This window comes from Lytechinus variegatus, chromosome 3 (genome assembly GCF_018143015.1).
Source record: "Lytechinus variegatus isolate NC3 chromosome 3, Lvar_3.0, whole genome shotgun sequence".
In the NCBI taxonomy this organism is placed as follows: Eukaryota; Metazoa; Echinodermata; class Echinoidea; order Temnopleuroida; family Toxopneustidae; genus Lytechinus; species Lytechinus variegatus.
In genome coordinates this window covers 34,196,727-34,215,719 of record NC_054742.1, presented here as the reverse complement: position 1 = coordinate 34,215,719, position 18,993 = coordinate 34,196,727, and the positions used below count along the sequence as shown (strand labels likewise).

The 18,993-nt window shown below is 35.2% G+C and overlaps 1 protein-coding gene across 9 annotated transcripts in view; it reads right to left on the bottom strand.

Moving 5' to 3' along the window:
- The window catches only part of LOC121410846 (interaptin-like), a 113,202-nt gene extending 96,661 nt beyond the window's left edge, over positions 1-16,541 (bottom strand). For all 9 annotated transcript variants that reach the window (XM_041603169.1, XM_041603171.1, XM_041603176.1 and 6 more), the window contains exons 1-6: positions 16,380-16,541; positions 4,623-4,811; positions 4,065-4,136; positions 3,559-3,687; positions 1,201-1,397; positions 735-820 (exon numbers count right to left, since the gene is read on the bottom strand). In XM_041603169.1, the coding sequence (XP_041459103.1) occupies positions 735-820; positions 1,201-1,397; positions 3,559-3,687; positions 4,065-4,136; positions 4,623-4,811 (673 nt within the window). In that variant the 5' untranslated portion in view covers positions 16,380-16,541. The remainder of the gene's footprint in view (positions 1-734; positions 821-1,200; positions 1,398-3,558; positions 3,688-4,064; positions 4,137-4,622; positions 4,812-16,379) is intronic.
- Positions 16,542-18,993: the final 2,452 nt, after the last annotated feature.

Sequence of the window (18,993 nt, the reverse complement as noted above, 5' to 3'; positions counted from 1 at the left end):
TGAACTAGATCCACAAACTTTCAAAGTTATGATGGCAATCATGGCATTTAAAAGATAATTACAGTATGGTCAAATTTCATGGACCCTAAATGATGTGACCTAAAACTCATGTATGACAATCATTGTTATTTGATTACCCTTTTGTCCATAATTATGAACTAGATCCATAAACTTTCAAAGTTATGATGAAATTTAAAAAACCTAACATTGGTTATGATTTTGATGTTGATTCCGAACACGGTCAAAGTCATTGACCCTAAATGACCTTAATCATGTGACCTAAAACTCAAGCAAGACAATAGCTGATAGTTGATTACCCTTTTGTCCACGTTTATGAACTAGATCAAAAAGCTTTCTAAGTTAAAATGATATTTTAATAACTTACCCTTAGTTACGAATTCAATAGTGATGGTGCCCATGATAAGCTTTGCGACCTTTTACCTCATGACCATAATATCTAATCAGGCCATCATCACTCCCATATAAACAAGCTAAATTTAAAGCTTTCATCTTCAAACTGTTCTTTAGTTCTCATGAGATCAGGCTGTTTTGTGGTATTTTAACTTTGCAACCTTTGATCTTGTAACCCCCAAAATTAATAAGATTAATGACCCTTCAATACATGTACAAGAACAAAGTTTAATCAGCTCCTTATGCATAAATATATTTGCCAAAACTTTGACCACAAAAAAGTAATCATCACTTTACTTCATTAAGAAGAGTAGCATTCTTACCTGCTTGAGCCCCCTGTAATTTGTCAGTTAAACTCATGATATCATCTTTGGCTTGTTGTAGAGCCTTTTCAAGCTTCTTTTTACTCCTATTTATATGAAAGAAATAAGTTACACAAAAGTTTAAAAACTAGGCAAAAACACAAACAAATTCTTTTAATAGCATGTATAGATACAAAACTGGTTCACAGGTTTGTACATAAAATTGTTTAGTCTCAAGCAGATCACTGGATTAACATGTTGATGACTTCATGCTAATTGAACTTGATATTGGACTTCACAATTTTCTAAAAACTATAAAACTTCCAGTAGTTAACTAGATTTCCAACATAATATGAAAACTTATATTCTGTACAGTTGGATTTTCAAAAATGGAGATATGTACATTAAATTCTCATTTGTCTTATCCTCTTTTTTTACAACTGTGCCAATACATCAAAAGTCCTAATTATATTATCTACAGACTTACTTTGATGCAGCCTTGCCTCCAGTCATTTTCTCCACATATGATAGGATTTCTGTATTGATGTCAGATAGTTTCTGTGTGGCACTAGACGCTGTATCTAAAGCATCCTTCACAGCAACGGATACCTCTTCCAGGTCAACTTCAGGTTTCTTGGGTTTGAATTCCTCCTCATCCACACTATTGATGTATGTTCCAAAGAACTGCATACAAAAAAAGTTACAAATAATTAATTTGAGAAATTATTTATAAAATCCAGTCATCATTCACCCTCTGTGATCATAAACAATGTTGACAGCTCAAAAAGGAATACTGAAACTGATTAAATGTTATGTCAAATAGTCTGCTCATGTCAAAGAAGCATGTGAAACTTTATCTGATGATATACTCTCTATATGATAAAATGATAAATCCATAATTTATTGTTCGAAATAGACACGAAATGAAATACTCCAAAAAATTGCATTGCCCAATTGATCATGGGCCTGGCAGCCACTGTGCAGCGCCAGATTGACGAGGCTCTCTCCCTTTAATCATTGAACGCCAAACAGGGTAGCAGTAACTCCCATCTTTTAACGTCTTTTGGTCTGAAGCGGCTGGGGTTTGAACCCCCGACCTCCCGGTTGTGAGACGAACGCTCTACCGACTGAGCCAACACACCGGTTGCAGTGCATACATGTATCAGTGTAATGATTGCGATTAAAGTGGAATGGGTGACAGTCACTATACCAACGGTAACAGAATTGAAAGTAAACACTTAATGTACAGTATGTGATTCCACAGAACTTTATACCAGCGAGGATTACATGAATCTTATTTTGCGTAAATGTGGACAGTCATTCACCCCTCAGGATTGATGTTTTTAACCACAGGATTTTAGACCCTTGTTTCCTTATTTATTCATGTTGTTGATATAAACAATTTCACCTCTTAATAATTTTTCCTTCATATACAGTGCGTCCCAGAATAAACGAAACCAAGATTTAGCGATCATTTATCATAACTTAATCATAAATAGAATAGACAAATGACCTACCAATTTAAAGCTTAGAATCTCCTCTTTCATCTGATATTACTTAGGTTATTTCTTAGTCACGCATGAGTGAGCAAAAACAATTTGAAGAAAGGATACCAAAAACTCATTTGGTGGGGGGTATCTGGGTTTCAAAAAGAAAACCACATTTCTGAAAGGTTCAATATCTGCTCTTTAATTTGGTACCTCAATTACAGAAAATGGACAAGAAATAAGAAAGTTCTGGTCATTTGAAATAAGGCTTGTATTTCCATAATTTCATGAGATAAATGTGTTTTCACCGGTTTCCCACAGAAGCTTTCGCATGGTGAACAAAAGATTTAATGCATGGCTGATTGTCAACAAAACGGAATATCGAGTGAGTTTGAAAGCCAGCCTGGAGAACCTCTTCATTTTATGAAATTATTGAAATTCAAGCCTTATTTCAAATGACCAGAACTTTTTTATTTCTTGATAATTTTCTGTAATTTAGGAATCAAATTAAAGAGATATTGAACTTTTAAAAAATGTGGTTTTCTCTTTGAAACCCAGATACCCCCCGCCAAATGAGTTTTTGATATCCATTCTTCAAATTGTATTTGCTCACTTATGTGTGAATGAGAAATAATCTAAGTAATATGAGATGAAAGAGGAGATTCTAAGCTTTAAATTGGTAGGTCATTTGTCTATTCTATTTATGATTAAGTAATGATAAATGATAGCTAAATCTCGGTTTCGTTTTTTCTGGGACGCACTGTATAATGACTTTCTGAAAGCAAATAACTGTTACATATTTTTTTATTCCTACAAAAAACTACAACAAATTTTCAATATCATTTTGATACAGCCAAATTTCAATTACGAATACAATATAAAATATACGTTTTTAAAATACAAAAACATAACAATGGAGATTTCAAAAAATCCTCCCCCCCCCCTGGGAAAAAAAAGAAAATGAATTCGCTGTCATGATTAAAGATAATTTCAATTAAAATAATTAACAAAATACTCATGGAGAAATGACAAGTTGTTCCAATCCATGATAAAGTTCATTGTATCTTTATAAGTCTACCATACTGTACATGTACCATTTATACAAATGGGAAAGTAAGGCAAAATCATAAATTATCAAGTTATCTGATTTCACAAACTTTCAGTCAAATCATACATGTATATTTATTAATTTGAAGAAAAAAATGCAATCTTGTGAAAAGAAAAGAGTTTGTAAGGCTGTTACAAAATTTGTAAAGGGGTTGATATTGACCATTCACCCCTACCCCTTCATCCACATTGGAATGGGTGTCAAAGATTATGTTTAGTCTACACAGATATATTATGTACAATCAACTCACATCATTGATCTGATTCAATAACTTAAGTCTCTGGTCAGTGACTTCTTCAAATCCAACCACAAAGATCATGACCTGCTGCTGATATCTTCTCTTTTGAATGGTGTCACTAATGATCTTCTCAAGCTCCAACTGAAATAGAAGAACAAAAAGAATATAAACAGCATCTAAACCATCTATCACACTCCACATAAAAGAAAATCCTGTAAAAGTGGAATATGAATTCAAGGAGAGCACTCAATCATTATTACTTCTGATATGCTTCTCCTTTTTTGTCAACACTGTTTCTCTTTTTTACATTGTTTGCTTAAACAATTGTTCAACAATTGTAAGTAGAGTATAATCACACACATGTATACAAACCTCTTATTTCACACCTTAAAACCAAAATTGGGAAAGCTCACACAAAATCCTTTTAAAGTAACATTTATGACAGAAGGAAAGTTCAGCAGTCAACCAGTTTATACAGTACAAATCCTAACAACAGACAAAGATTTTAAATGACTTACTAAATCAGGAACAAAGTAAGCAGCTTTGTTTTCATCCATCATCTCTTCATTGAGTTCAAAGGCAGCAACAGTCTAAAAGTGACAAAAAATAAGACTTCTCAATTATGATAGGATCACACACCCCAAAAATTTCTTCTGCTTTCTACATTCGCTTTATTTAGTTTTCTATAATTAATATCTTAACTATTAGTAATAAGATTGAAATTAATCCCTGGTCCAATATTCCTGAACTTTAAGGTCTGTATTATTGAAGTTCTTGTTTGATATGTTCAATACTTGCATCTGCACATATTAATAATTACATCTTTAGCTAGAGTGTGGCTTCTTAATATACACCAGTCATTCATAACATTATGAAAACCTCTATGAAAAACACCCACCATCCTATATCTACTAAACTCCCTCTAAACAAAGAAGAATATTTCAAATATCAGACAACTCTTGAGTAAATCCATAATGGATGGGAGATTGGGAGGTAAAGTGAAAACCTGTACAACCTCTGGATTCAACATTTATTCTCATCAATGAGTATAAAACATGAAACCTTAAAAATTTTACCTTGTTAACACGAGATGTGATGCGATCTAGTTCCTCTTTTGTTTGGTCAGCCTGACGCTGAGCTTGAGCTTTCAGATTCCTTTCAATCACCAGCTGTGCTGGGGCATCACCTCGGTCTAAGACAGACATGGTACCCACCATAGAGGGGGACCACTGACGCACACCAAACTCTTCTGGTACCTCATCCATCTACATACAAAATAATGAAGAAAACATCAGAGAGGCAAAACATTTACAAATAATGGAAAATGTTTTTAAGACAAAATCATAGTGTACAATGGGAGACAGCATTCTTTGACAGTTGTCTATACTCAACTTTACACTCACAGCAAGAACAATGGAGTGACCAAGCTAAAACAATGTGTTTACTGTTCTTTGAAGATCATCCAGTAAAATCATCTAAAAATATACACGTAGGCTATGTATAGTAGTTATTGGAAATCAGAAAGCAGCCACACATGTACACAAGGTTATATCATGACATTTTCAGCCTATTCTGTAAAGAAGTAATTAATATCAAAATTTGATAAACTATGAAAATGTGTAAAATATTAGCTATTAGCGCTATGTACTTGATGCAATGGACAGCTCAGAGCAAAAGACAATGTTTTACATTTCACAAGTGTCCAGACAGTGGACCCCCATCTTAATGGACCCATATACAATGTATGCATCCTTTACATTTCATTCTACATGTAGATGAAAAATTCATTTCTTTTTTAATACCAAACAAAATTCAGTTGACAACTGTTCCTATATGCACTGCATCCCACAAAAATGGAAACCCGGAATACCACTCATTTATTTGACTACATTACATACATGTACCAAAAAGATTTATGATCTTTTTGCATCACCATAATATTCAATTTTACTTCATTTTGATACAAAATATAAGAAGAGTTTAGCATAAATGAGCAAGAAGAGTTTGAAAATTTAATGTAGCTAGCACATCAATGATGTGGAGCTCATCCGGCATCTTGCAACAAAATTTAACACAATTTTAATTTCAGCCCAGTTGACACTGTAGTGAATTATATTGGTGACATAACTTGAGGATATAGAATTGAAGTTGATGAAGAAATGACATAGAAGCATTTGTTGTGATCTATAAATAAATTTCATATAAATTAAGCATAAATAACTTTCTAGTCAAAATTTGTTAACTCTGTGTAGAACCATGGTGAACCTCATGTAGCTCTCAGAAGGAACAAAAAAAAATCAAAAGCAAAAAATCAAAAGCAAAAAATCAAAAGCAATTAACAAATAAATTTAAGTAATTTTTTGAGAGTTTTGAAAACATATGAATAAATTAGCATATTTAATGAATTTCAAAATTTTGTGTTGAAATTTTGTATCACCGACTCAAGCTATCATATTAAGCAGACAAAATTTAAATTGATCAACAAATGAAGAAGAAAAAACATTTCTTGTAATTTATAAATAAATTTTGCATAAATTAGCATTATAATTTTCCAGACAAAATTTCAAAATTTTGTGTACAAGTTTGGTGAACCTCATGCAACTCTACCAGATGGAAGAAAAAAAATCAAATTCTGTCAACAAATAAAGAAGAAGAGGCATGTTCTGTGATTTCTGAAAAAAATTCGCATAAATTAGCATAAATAATTTTCTACTGAAAATTTCAAAATTCTGTATAGAAGTTTGGTGAACCTCGTGAAATTGTACCAGATGGAAGAAAAAAAAAATCAAAATTGGTCAACAATTAAAGAAGAAAAAGCATTTTATGTGAATTTTACCTCATCAGAAAATACCAGGTAATATTGGTAATGTGAAAGCAAATTATGCATAATCTCCCCGAAAGAAAATACCCGCTAAATAGTAGGTACTTGGCAAAATTACAAGAACTTTCACGGGGATTCTTCTAAGGTCGCAGGTATTTTGGCAATGTGAAAGCAATTTACGGGAACTTTTAGCCCAGCATGTATTTGGGCGCGGGCACCGTGGATGGCTGCTGAGCTCTAGTGATTTTGAATCTCACGCCTTGCCTGCTTATCAGACCATACTGTGCATGCTCCTAACTTTAGGAATTTATCCCGAAGGATTCGTTTCGGGGCGATGTGAAATGTGAATGCAGGAATAATTAATGGGTATTTTTAGCCTAAAAAAGTTCTCGTAATTTCACAGGGATTCTTATGATCGAGGCAGTTTCAAACAACCTAATGTAAACCCAAAAGATATTGTGAAGTCAATTAAAAAATGTGTTAGTTCACTTCCTACTGCACACCTAAATCATGTGTACAGTGGGATTCTTGTTCAATGCAAAAACAAAAAATATTGAAGCCTACAACAAATCCAATGCAATTAGTTGTATTCCAGTAATACATGCAGTTCAAAAGAAAGCTGAACATTGGCACAAGTGAAATAATCTCAGGAATAATTGTTGATATTTATTTTTTTTTCCAGGCAAAAGACAACAAGAATATGTACAAGAGGAAGAAATCACCACTGAATGGTGTCTGAGGATGACTTTTAAAAAATAGTTTCTGTTATGAAGCTCTCTTCACTAGTCGTGGTGAAATAACAGATAAAGAAATAGAAGAGGAATTGAAACACCAAAATTTTACAGCAGCATAAAGAAAGATGTCAAAAAGAACTGGGAATACTGGAAACGATCAAACCAACCAGTTTTTGCTCTCAGGGCAGGTCCAAGCTATTGTCCCCTCTGAAGCCAAAATTAAATCTTTGCTTAAATCTAACATATTGTATGTCATTTTAAAGCTTATACTCTGAAGTTTTTTGCCCTATATTTTTTTTCTTCTGAAAACGTGAAGTTAATGAATGCCAAGGTCACAATTCCAAGAAATCATTAATTATCGTGATGTACGGGACATCACATTTTTTGATCTGCAGATAATGCAAATTATATATTTGAAAATATTTCTGTGGGCACTTATAGTGCTAATTTAATACAAACATTTGAGGAAAAAAATGATTTTGAAAATTAATTAATTAAGTAAATTATCTGGTGTCCAACAGGCAATGTCCCGTACGTCACAATTTGGCATATGTTTTTTTAGATTCTAATTCTAAGGAAAGGTTGAACAGTTTTCTTCACACTTTGGAGAGTTCTAATTTATATTACTATACATCCAAAAATTAAAGTGAATTTAGTGAATTAACTTCCTGTTTAATTATATCAGCTAATGAATCTTTGTGACGTACGGGACAAATGTGTGACGTACGGGACACACCATACATTATACATAGGATTTCTATGTAATTCTAAAATAGGTTTATTTTTCACTTATTAGCAAAGATCAAGTAAATTTAGATAAATGATATTATATCAGTGGTTGAATATTGGTAAAAGGCTGATAATAAAGTTATGATTTGTATTAAATAACAAGGGTGCATATATTAGCATACTCGTTAACACATGTTATTAATTAAATCTTTCATAATTACAAGGTTATAAATTTTGTTCATGTTTTGTTTAATCATACACTATAAAATAAATATATATCAACCATAATAATCCATGTAAAACTTACTTACTTTGGTTTACATCCAGTTAATTATTAATTTTGATGAATTTTTACTTTCCCCATTCGTTTAACACATGGAATTATTTGCAAGACTTTTTCCATAACATTCATAAGGTCGTAAAGTGTTTGCTATGTTTTGTTTCAGTGTATGCTATTAAAGAAATATATATCAATCATGATAATCCATATAAAACCAAATCTACTTTGGTTTACATCAAGTTAATTAGAAATTTTGATGAAATTTCACTTTCCCCATTTGTTTTACACATGGACAAATGTCCCGTATGTCACATGTGTATGTCACAGCGCGGATGTTTATATTTTGAGCTATTACATAATAACAACAATGAGTTCTATCATTTTATTCATGGCTAATGAAACTTGATAAGATACAAGATTAAAACATGATAATGAGAGATTTCCAGCTTATTCGAATTCACAGAGTTTTAATGACAAACTTAAAAAAAAAATCCGCTTTTTTCTGGTCCCGTACGTCACAGAGCATATTAATTAAAATATTACATCGTTTATGGAATTGTGGATCACTAATTTTTTTACTGAATAAAGAGGGCACAACTGGCCTTTCAAAATCCATGAAAGATTCTCTGTTGTGCATTTATTTTTTATGTTACACAACTTTAAAGTCTCTAAATGTTCCGTACGTCACAAGTCAAATAGCTTGGACCTGCCCTTGAACATCAAAAAGTGTTATATTTTAACATTCATTATCAAAGCAACTTCTATAAAAGATTTTAATTTCAATCATTTCTAGCTTCCTTGTATATCCCACCAGTATTCACAGGCGGTATTCTGAACATTGTCTTTTCCCCATATTTCATCTTTTCTCAGAGATATGACAAAATCGGTATTCTGGTGGATGTCATAACTTTTGGCACAAATATTGTCATAAATTTTGTCTCTTCTCTTTAGCGCACCAAAAATTCATGGCTTTAAATATGCGTAATCCTTTTAAACAAGCAAAAAGATATGACAAATTTATTACAGGGGGATAGCAGACATAAATTTTGTCATTTAGTACCAAATATCCCGATACCCTGCCGACTAAATGTCAAGCATATAAAGATATTTAAATAAGATTGTGGTATTAGTTTCACTTATCATCCATGAAAATTTTCAAAAATATTTTGTTCATAGTAGGCCCTACATATTAATTTCTTTTTTTTCTTTTTTTTTCTTCTTTTTTTATTCTTCTTCCAAAATCCTTCACAGTTCTTTGTCTCTCTCTCTCTCTTTGTAATTAAGCACATCAATATGCTTAGTTGCGTGATGCAAGCAACTGTATTGGGAATACGCCCTACCTGTCACAGGGGCTTCCAATTGGTTAGAAGTGCTTCCACTGGTAACTTACAATGATTTTGATTGGTTTGCTTCTGAAAAGATGGCGGGAACATAAAGAGATTTGACAGGGAAAAGACAATGTTCAGAATACCGATTTATGACCATCATAGCAGTGTCATATCTCGGAGAGAAATGATAAAATTTATAACAAAAGTTATGACAGTGTTCTAGAATACCACCCCAGGTGTTATAGATGTCAAAAGTTAGATCTAAATTGAGATGTGTACAATGTGGAAAACCAAACTCTTTCAACTACTGTACAGGGAAAGAAAATCAAGGCTGCCCTAACTGAGGAGAAACACACTCCGCTGCCTACGACAGGTGTAAAGAAGTGAACAAGGTGAAACAGGTTGAGAGAATTAAAGAAACAAGTTAGCATATGCCAAAGCTACAAAAGGATGAGGCACAAGGCAACACCAACATGTTCCTAACTCAATTGCAATCCGAAAACATGTTTAAAAAAATCCTCCACAACAGGATTAGCGTTGGCCTCATCAGCCCAGTCATTTTTCGAACCCCCAACCAAAACTTCAAGTATGCCCCCCCTATTACAATGCAGTGAGGAAAGTTCCATTCTAGTACCCACCTGACCCTCCACAGACTAGATATTGAAGAGGGTGCAAACAATCTCCAAACAGAGATGTACATTTAACAGGACCCTGTAAGATATTGATAATTTCAATAGTGGAATCACTTAGAAATTTTCTACAAAGAAACAAGTGAAAAGAATATATTTCACCCAATCATGAGAAAGACTTCTTCTCAAGGGCTCAGATCCAGTTCAGTCTGATGACCAGAGCTAGTTACATACTGTATGTACTATGTAACAACATTAGCTGTACATACTTCCCATAATTCAGAGGAATGCACACAAGGACTATCGGCTCATGGAGCTGAGCTCTTGGAATTTGTAAATAGCAAAAATTAAAAAAAAATAGTCCATCATATTTGTATCCAGGAAACTTAGTTCGTCTATAATCTTAATACTTGCCAAAATTTATTCCCCAAAATAGAAAGTCCCAACATCTAGCCAGATACGTGTATGTACATGTAATACATGATTCAATTCAATATGCCTCCGCCTCTAAATAGAAACAGACCTAGAACTACAAATTTTAGAATTGAAGATCTCACTTATAGAATTGTTTATTTCATAATCCATGTTAGATGATACAAGACCATTGCAATTATGTAGTAGATTTAAATTCTCACAACACCCTTTGGGGAAGTGAAAGAACAGACCACAATGGGTAAATTTCGAAAAATTTTATTAATGACACAAATATGTGTGACTATGGTCCTCTTGAATAATGGATCTGCCACAAGAAAGGACCTGAGGAACACCAAAACATCGGCTTTTGGACCTTTCAATAACTTCATCTGCTTTATATGGCACATGCGAATGGTCCACATTGCCAATCCAGTTCGGTAGCATTCACTATCCAATTTTTATTGATATAACATTTAACAAATTGTAAAATAATAATAAACAAGTGGAATGCCTCTGGCCGTCTCACCTGCATCACGCGATTCAACATAGCAGTGCTGACTTTGAAAACTACTATAACTCGCACAAGATGTGGCCAAAATTCATTGACCTCACATGACCTTGATCATGTGACTTGCACAGGATATTCAGTGATACTTGATTACTTTTATGTCCAAGTTTCAAAAGTCAGATCAATAAACTCGCAAACTCGCAAAGTTATGATGGTAATTCAACAGATGCCCCCATTATGGCCAAAGTTCATTGACCTTTGTCATGTGACCTTAAATGCGCACAGGATGTTCAGTGATACTTGATTACTCTTATGTCCAAGTTTCATGAATCAGATCCAAAAACTTTTAAAGTTTTGATTGTAATTCAAAAGATACCCCCAAATCGGCCAAAGTTCATTGACCCTAAATGACCTTTGACCTTGTTCATGTGACATGAAACACAGGCAGGATGTTTGGTGATATTGATTAACCTTATGTCCAAGTTTAATGAACTAGGTTCATATATTTTCGAAGTTATGATGACATTTCAAAAACTTAACCTCAGGTTAAGATTTTGATGTTGATTCCCCCAACATGATCCAAGTTCATTGACCCTAAATGACCTTTGACCTTGGTCATGTGACATGAAACTCTAATAGGATGTTCAGTAATACTTGATTAACCTTATGGCCAAGTTTCATGAACTAGGTCCATATACTTTCTAAGTTATGATGTCATTTCAAAAACTTAACCTTAGGTTAAGATTTGATGTTGACGCCGCCGCCGCCATCGGAAAAGCGGTGCCTATAGTCTCACTCTGCTATGCAGGTGAGACAAAAATGAGGATACCAGATGACTTTTTAGTACTATGCCACTTTATCCATTGACTGTGAAAATGTATTTTTAAAAACAAAACCCTAAAACACTAGGGAAAAATTAAACTGAATTATACGTAAACTTTCCATAAAATCACTGGGGTCAGGGGCAGATCCAGGAATCTGACAAGCAAAAAAAAAAAAGTCCTCGCTGGTGTACATGTATGAACAACATATTCCCATTAAAAATATATGCTGTGATTTTCAAAAGTGGGGGGGGGGCACACTTGTGTAAGAACGGCATATTTACATTACAAATTTTGATTACATTATAAAATTTTAAGTAGAGCGTTGTGGCCCAGTATTAGTCTTCGGACTTTGAAACAGAGGGTCATGGGTTCGAATCCCAGCCATGGCGCAATTTCCTTCAGCAAGAAACTGATCCACAATGTGGTGCACTCAACCCAGGTGAGGAAAATGGGTACCGGTAGGAAGTAATTCCTTAAAAAGCTGTGTGTGCTATGAACGCCTAGCTTAGCCGGGTAATATAGGAGCGCCTTGAGCACCTAACAAGTTGGATATGTGCGAAATATAAATACCCTATATTATTATTATGGCTCTCAAAAGGATATGCCCCCCCCCCCCTTGGATCCGCCACTGACTGGGGTGTTAAACAAATTTCCCCAAAAAGGAAAAATGCCAGCACAAAAAGATCCCTTGTTGAAATAAAGCATGTTTGAATAAAATAGGTATATTAAGGTTACCTGATTTGGGTTTTTTCAACAACTTTTTGAAAGACCACACAATTAACTGTCAAGGGAATTCAAGATGGATGGAGGTGAGAGGAGGGGGTATGGGGTGGGGGCCTTCTTATTATTTGGCAACCAAAAGAAGACAGTCCACTTACTTTTTACTCAGAGCAGGAAATTTTCTGAGATAAATCTTTTAAAATAGAATACTACTAAAATTTGAAGATTTGCATAATTTTTTTTTCAATAACTGTTGATAAAAAACCTATCTTGACTAAACATAGATATAGAGAACATTGCAACCAGATGTCAGAAGAAAATGAATATCCTCAGATGTTTACCTGGTATTTCATAGGGAAGCTCATCCAAGTCTCTAACCTAAATTCCATCCTTCCTGGATTACGGGTGTGAAGTAAGCATATGTCAGTGCTTCAGAAAGCGCTAAGAAAACTGTAAACTCAATACAATACCAATCTTTCAAGGATTGTGCAGGTGCAGTTCCACTAACCTCTCTTCAAGAAGAAATGGGAGAAATTCCACTAGCTCTATCAACCCTATAGCACCTACAGATTATATGCATAATGGCAATCTCTCACTAGAGGAAACAATAAAACTGGTAATTAGTAGGCATTTTTCCAAACAAATTGAAACAGTTTTTTATAAATTTACTTTTGTTCATTACAGTACATAATGTATTTATTTTGTAGCATAGGACCTGTTGAATAGAAAAGAAATACTGACAGAATGAAAATAAAAATAAAGTTTTTGCCAAATCTGGGATAAAAAATGTCAAAAATTAATGAATCGTCCATATCAACTACGATGTCACTCTGTGTGATATCCAACGTTTTGATGAACTCTTCATCGAATAGCAACGCCCGAGCTTCTTCGGCAGAGTAAGTGGTTTTCTGAGACGTGGACACCATATTAGCCCAGTAAATCGTATACAAGAGATACTATAGCGCAAATAAAATGTACGGGCGGTTCAGTGTGTGACAGGAAGGGCGTTCTCGGGTGGTTCAAGGGCCATTTGGTTAAGGAGACAACAGTAAGCCCATAAATTTAAACATAGTATAGAACTTTAACCTACATACAACCACCCTGTTTTCCCAAGCTCACAATATTGCTGGCAATGGAAGGCAAGAATTGCAATAAACCTTTCAGGTATTGAACAGCAGATTTTACAAATATCTATCAAGAGAAATTTACTTACAGAACAGAACTGGCAGGTATTATGCCGGCCTTTAATTGGCTACACAAGCTAGATATCCTTCATGTACATGTAGGTGCCATTATGTTAACTGACTCTTTAAAGATTTTAGAGGGTGCACTACTGGCTTTTGGAATAACAAGAAAAATTTAAGGGCTCAGCCAGGTTCTTCTTTGATCGCCGTCAGCTACAGATAAGTGTATGGACTCACCAGCGGATTGACTGGCAAGTTTGTAGGCTCAACCGGAGCTGCGCTGAGTGATCAAATGATCCTGATCCGTTTGTCATCAAAATTCGCTATCTTCCGGCATATTTTTCGGATAGGAGGTACGTGTAAGCTAAATGCATTTAATATAAATCTTTATTTTTACCCTTTTACCCTGTCAAAAAGCAAAAAGCATGTACACAACACAAATATTCTAAGAGTTTGGGAAAATATTCCACTGATTCGTGGAATATTTTTTTCAAAATTCGTGGAATATTTTTCTGAGCCATTCAATTATAATATACATAGGGGGCCTATTTATGCTGTTTGACCTGCGACCGATCGCATGCGATGTTTTGAAATCGGCCGTGAATAATGCGTGTAAGGAAATAGATACTGGCCCCAAAATCTCTTGAGGATAACCAGAGGATGGACACGGAGTGAAATACGGGTGAAGAGTAAGAAATTAAGCCATTTTTCTTTCTCGCTAAATTTTTTTTCTATAAATTTTACAATAAATATCAATTCCATCCCACCTTTGTCACTGGGAATATCCAATCGAGTTCACCGTCCCGAAGTTCGGGTAGGTGGAGTGTAGTGACTAACGTTAGTCAACTTAATGTAGGCTAGCAGTAGAGTCTGCACGAACTTCGCTCGAGGTAATGGTTGGTAAGCTAGTTAGATTCTAATAAACTGGTATAAATATTTGATCTGGTTTATTCAAAGCGCGAAGTTATGAGTGTCTGAAAAACATCTAAACTTTTTTTGAATGTGAATATCTCGGAATCATGTTTTGGAGACCAGTCGAGGAATGGAGGATTGAGCTGTGTTATCCCGACCCCCGAAAATCACGATACCGGTTAACCCAGGGAACTCCCGCCCGCGTGCGAGTTTCCGTTTTACACCCTGGCGAAGGCATTTTCCGGAAAAGTAGCCAAAAAGCGACTAGTGAAGAGTCTACACACGTCGCTGGTTGCATTCAGCGTGCGACACAGGAAAGACAAATTGAAGTTTGATGGATTGATACACTTAGAAGCTGCCGAAAGAAAGATATAGAACACTGATGAATAGATAGAGACAAGACAGACAGATAGATAGATAGAAATAGAGAGAGAGAGAGGTGGATAGACAGATAGAAATAGAGAGAAAGAGGGAGAGATGGATGGATAGATAGATAAATAGAGAGAGGGGGAGAGACAGAGAGGTCGATATATAGAGGGAGAGGGGGAGAGAGAGAAAGAGAGGATAGATAGATGAGAGATAGATAGATGTTAGATAGATAAAGAGGGAGAGAGACAAAGAATATTAACAAATTAACAGATAGATAAGTTTAAAAAATAGATAGATAAATAGATAGAGAGAATAAGAGAAAGACAGACAGATGGATAGATAGATAGAGAGAGATATTAAATAGATAATTAAAGAATGAGAGAGACAGAGAAGATTATCAACAAATTAACAGATAGATAGATACTCTAGTTCAAAAATAGATAAATAGATAGAGAGAAAGACAGACAGATGGATAGATAGATGGATAGAGAGATAGATAGAGAATTTGAGAGATAGATAGATGTCAGATAGATCGAGAATGAGAGAGAAGAGCGACAAATTAACAGATAGATACTGTAGTTACATAGGTAGGTAGAGAGAGAGAAATAGAGAAAGACAGACAGATGGATGGATAGAGATAGAGAATTTGAGATAGATGTTAGATAAAGAATGAGAGAGACAGAGAAGATTATTAGATAGATACTGCAGTTACATAGATAGATAGATATAGAGTTTGAGAGATAGATATATAGACAGATAGAGAGAAAGACAGACATCAGCGAATCGGAAAGGCAAATGATCAAGGCAAACTTTCGTATTGAACCTGGAAAGTACATGTATAAGCTCAGCTGCAAGTACGGTATGTATTTTCTGCGGATAACTTCGGTGCGGACTTTGGATCGCGCGCCCAGCTGATAATGTAAACAAACGTAGACGTAGACTCTTCACTCGTCGCTTTTTGTCTACTTTTCCGGAAAATGCCTTCGCCAGGGTGTAAAACGGAAACGCGTCGCCCGCATAGCGGGCGGGAGCCCAGGATCTTACGTGTAAAGGCATACTCACCTGACAAGTGTGACGTATGGTAAGCGTGAGGTATGGTAAGTGCTTGATTTCTGTTTTAACTATCTATTCGGAGACTTATTTTGACCATACTTCACGCTTGTCAGGTGAGTATGCCAAATTGCACGTAAGATCCTGGGCTCCCGCCCGCGTAGCGGGCGGGAGTTCCCTGGGTTAGATACCGGTATGTGGTCCCGGTCCGTCCGGCCGGCCGGCCAGCGACACAAAAACGGGACAACCTGGCTGAAAAACAGTGAAGGCTGGATGTAAACAATGAATTTGCAGCTTAAATGACATCATTTCTTTATCATGTCTTACTTACCTTTGTACTTTATATTGTAGGTACAACCTGAATTTACTACCCTCGCTGAAACAATAGACTCATCTATCTTCTGTCTATGAATATGTCAATTTCCATTGAAAAATATACTTTGTTCTCGGGGACCATGTCGGCCGCCATCTTACCTTTTCGTGGTAATTGATTGATCACATGACCTTGGTTGCTCGGTAACGTCCGATGGTGGTACATGGTTTTCCGTGTCGAGACGATTGATCGAATAAAATATATTGAGCAACATGATAATTGGTTATTGATTTTAACTGCGGGTATATTGCATAACATAATAGTTTCGTGTCATCGATTGAGGAATTTTGGTCAATGCCATGTTCTTCTGGTCACATTGACCAAATTCGAAGAGTCGCTTAACGCTTCCATCTTGTTCATTATCTAGTGCAACTCATATCGGCCCATCAGTTAAATACCAGCCTAAAACTATATTTTTCTTCCTCTCAATTATAATCAAATAGATATTGCTTAGCCTTTGAAATACACTTTAACAGATACAAAAAGAAAGGGATAGATATGAAAAGAGGGTAAAAGGGAAAGATGCGAGGGAAATATGGGGGAGGGGGGATAGACATGGGTTGGCGGTATTTTGATCAACCGAAGAGAGAGATTACTGTACAATGTATCAGCGGCGGAAATCTCTGCCCAAAGGTAGGGGGACCAGGGGCTGGAAAATTTGAAAAGGAAAAGAAATATATATATCACCCAAAAAGTTAGGTCATCTCGTCCAAAATACGTGTTTTATTTCGATTTTCAATGATGTATTTCTTTCCATCATAAAAGGCCAAAAATAGTAGGGGGACATTTGATATTGTGTCCCCCTACTATTTTGGTATTTATAGGGGGCGCGCCCACCCCCCGCGCCCCCCCCCCCGGATTTCCGCCCATGAAATGTATATAGCCTTAAAAGCTAGGGGAGACAATTGAGGTTTGCTTTAATCCACAGTTATCAGAGTAATTGTGATTTTTATTCAAATAGAATCAATGAAATTTAATTAGTCGCTTTTAAGACCTTAACATCCGTCGAACAACAAGACTATACAGATTGGGACTGAATGCATGTATGCAGGGAAATGCGAAGTAATTCGGAATAGGCATGCACCCCCAAACAGTGGTTGCCAAAAATGCTTAAACATTCATTCTGATTTGTTTTTAATGTGTGGTACGACTTACTCCTAACAATATAAAGTTGTGATATAACATGTTTATTTTTCTTCCCCATGCATGCTTGAACCAATTAATAACAGATCATGTTACTGTAGGTGATAATACATAGCATAGACTTTAATAGCTTCTTCAATACCAGTAGCCATTAATACAAAATCTCTTCATTTATAGTCAGATTGCCCTTCACCCCCCCCCCCCCCCTCCTCTTTAGTATGCCATTGCCCACTTACTGTAACACAGCGTTGTTTGGAATCAGTTTCATGAGTGAGGAGTGTTGCAAACGCTCAAAAGTTATGTAGGACCTATTGGCGAATTCTTTTTTTCAGATTTCATTCTGGAACTATATCTGCTCATGCGGTCGCTAGCAAAAGTCAAATATTAATATCTTAAAACAGAACATAACCACTACCTTAGTGTTTGTGAAGGCCTACGACTGTTTTGCAAACTCTAAATAGTAATAAATAATTTTTGAAAATAGAGGAAAATAAATCCCCAAAGCTATTGCTACTTAATAATTTGCGACGAGAAACTTAAAGGGTTAACTTCCTAAATTCGTTTGCTTTTAATATTATAGATTAATATTATTTTCGTTATCACGCGAGGAAGTGGAGAGCGCGCCAAGAAACAAATTGTGATAATACTTAAGATCAAAATAAACATGAAATATTAGTATTTTATGCATATAGTTCATCAATTACACATATAGAAAATGGACATCATTACCATTTTTCTCTTTCTCTAATTGGTTAATATGTGTCCGAACGATAAAAATGATGAATACCAACCAAATTTGTGGCTAATATCTACCAGGAATTTGGTTGATTTCTTCCAGTGATATTGGTCGGCCACAAAATATTGGTCATAACACTTATTTCTTTTTAGAGTGAATGTTACTCGTGGTCGATCGCCGTCTAAAAAGTATTGTGTTTTTAATCGCAGAGTGATCGACCGATTGAGGAATGGAATTTTCTTTCGAACGAAAATTTCATTATATACATAACCCTATAACAAGACTTGCATGGGATCACCATTTTTTTTATGCGTTAAAACAGCGCCGCAGCTTTTTAGTCATGAAAAAGAAGCATAATACTATGTCATCACGCAAATTATGTTTCATAACATTATGAAAAATATTTTATGTAATAAATATAAGATATTTTGACACGAATGAGCGACATCATCCGGGGTATTGCATTGCGAGACTATAGGTGACATTCCTCGGGACACTGTATTTGTATGTGAGACAAACTTCATAGTGTGATTATTTTTCATGCAAATAATGTATTCACGAATAGATTTGCATTTTTATGCATGATAATAAAAAGAGCTTGTAGTTTATGTTTCAAAGAATATACATGCAAAGTTTTGGCGCGATCGTGCGAACACCCCCACAATGCACGTTTGAAATAGGGTTAAGTACACC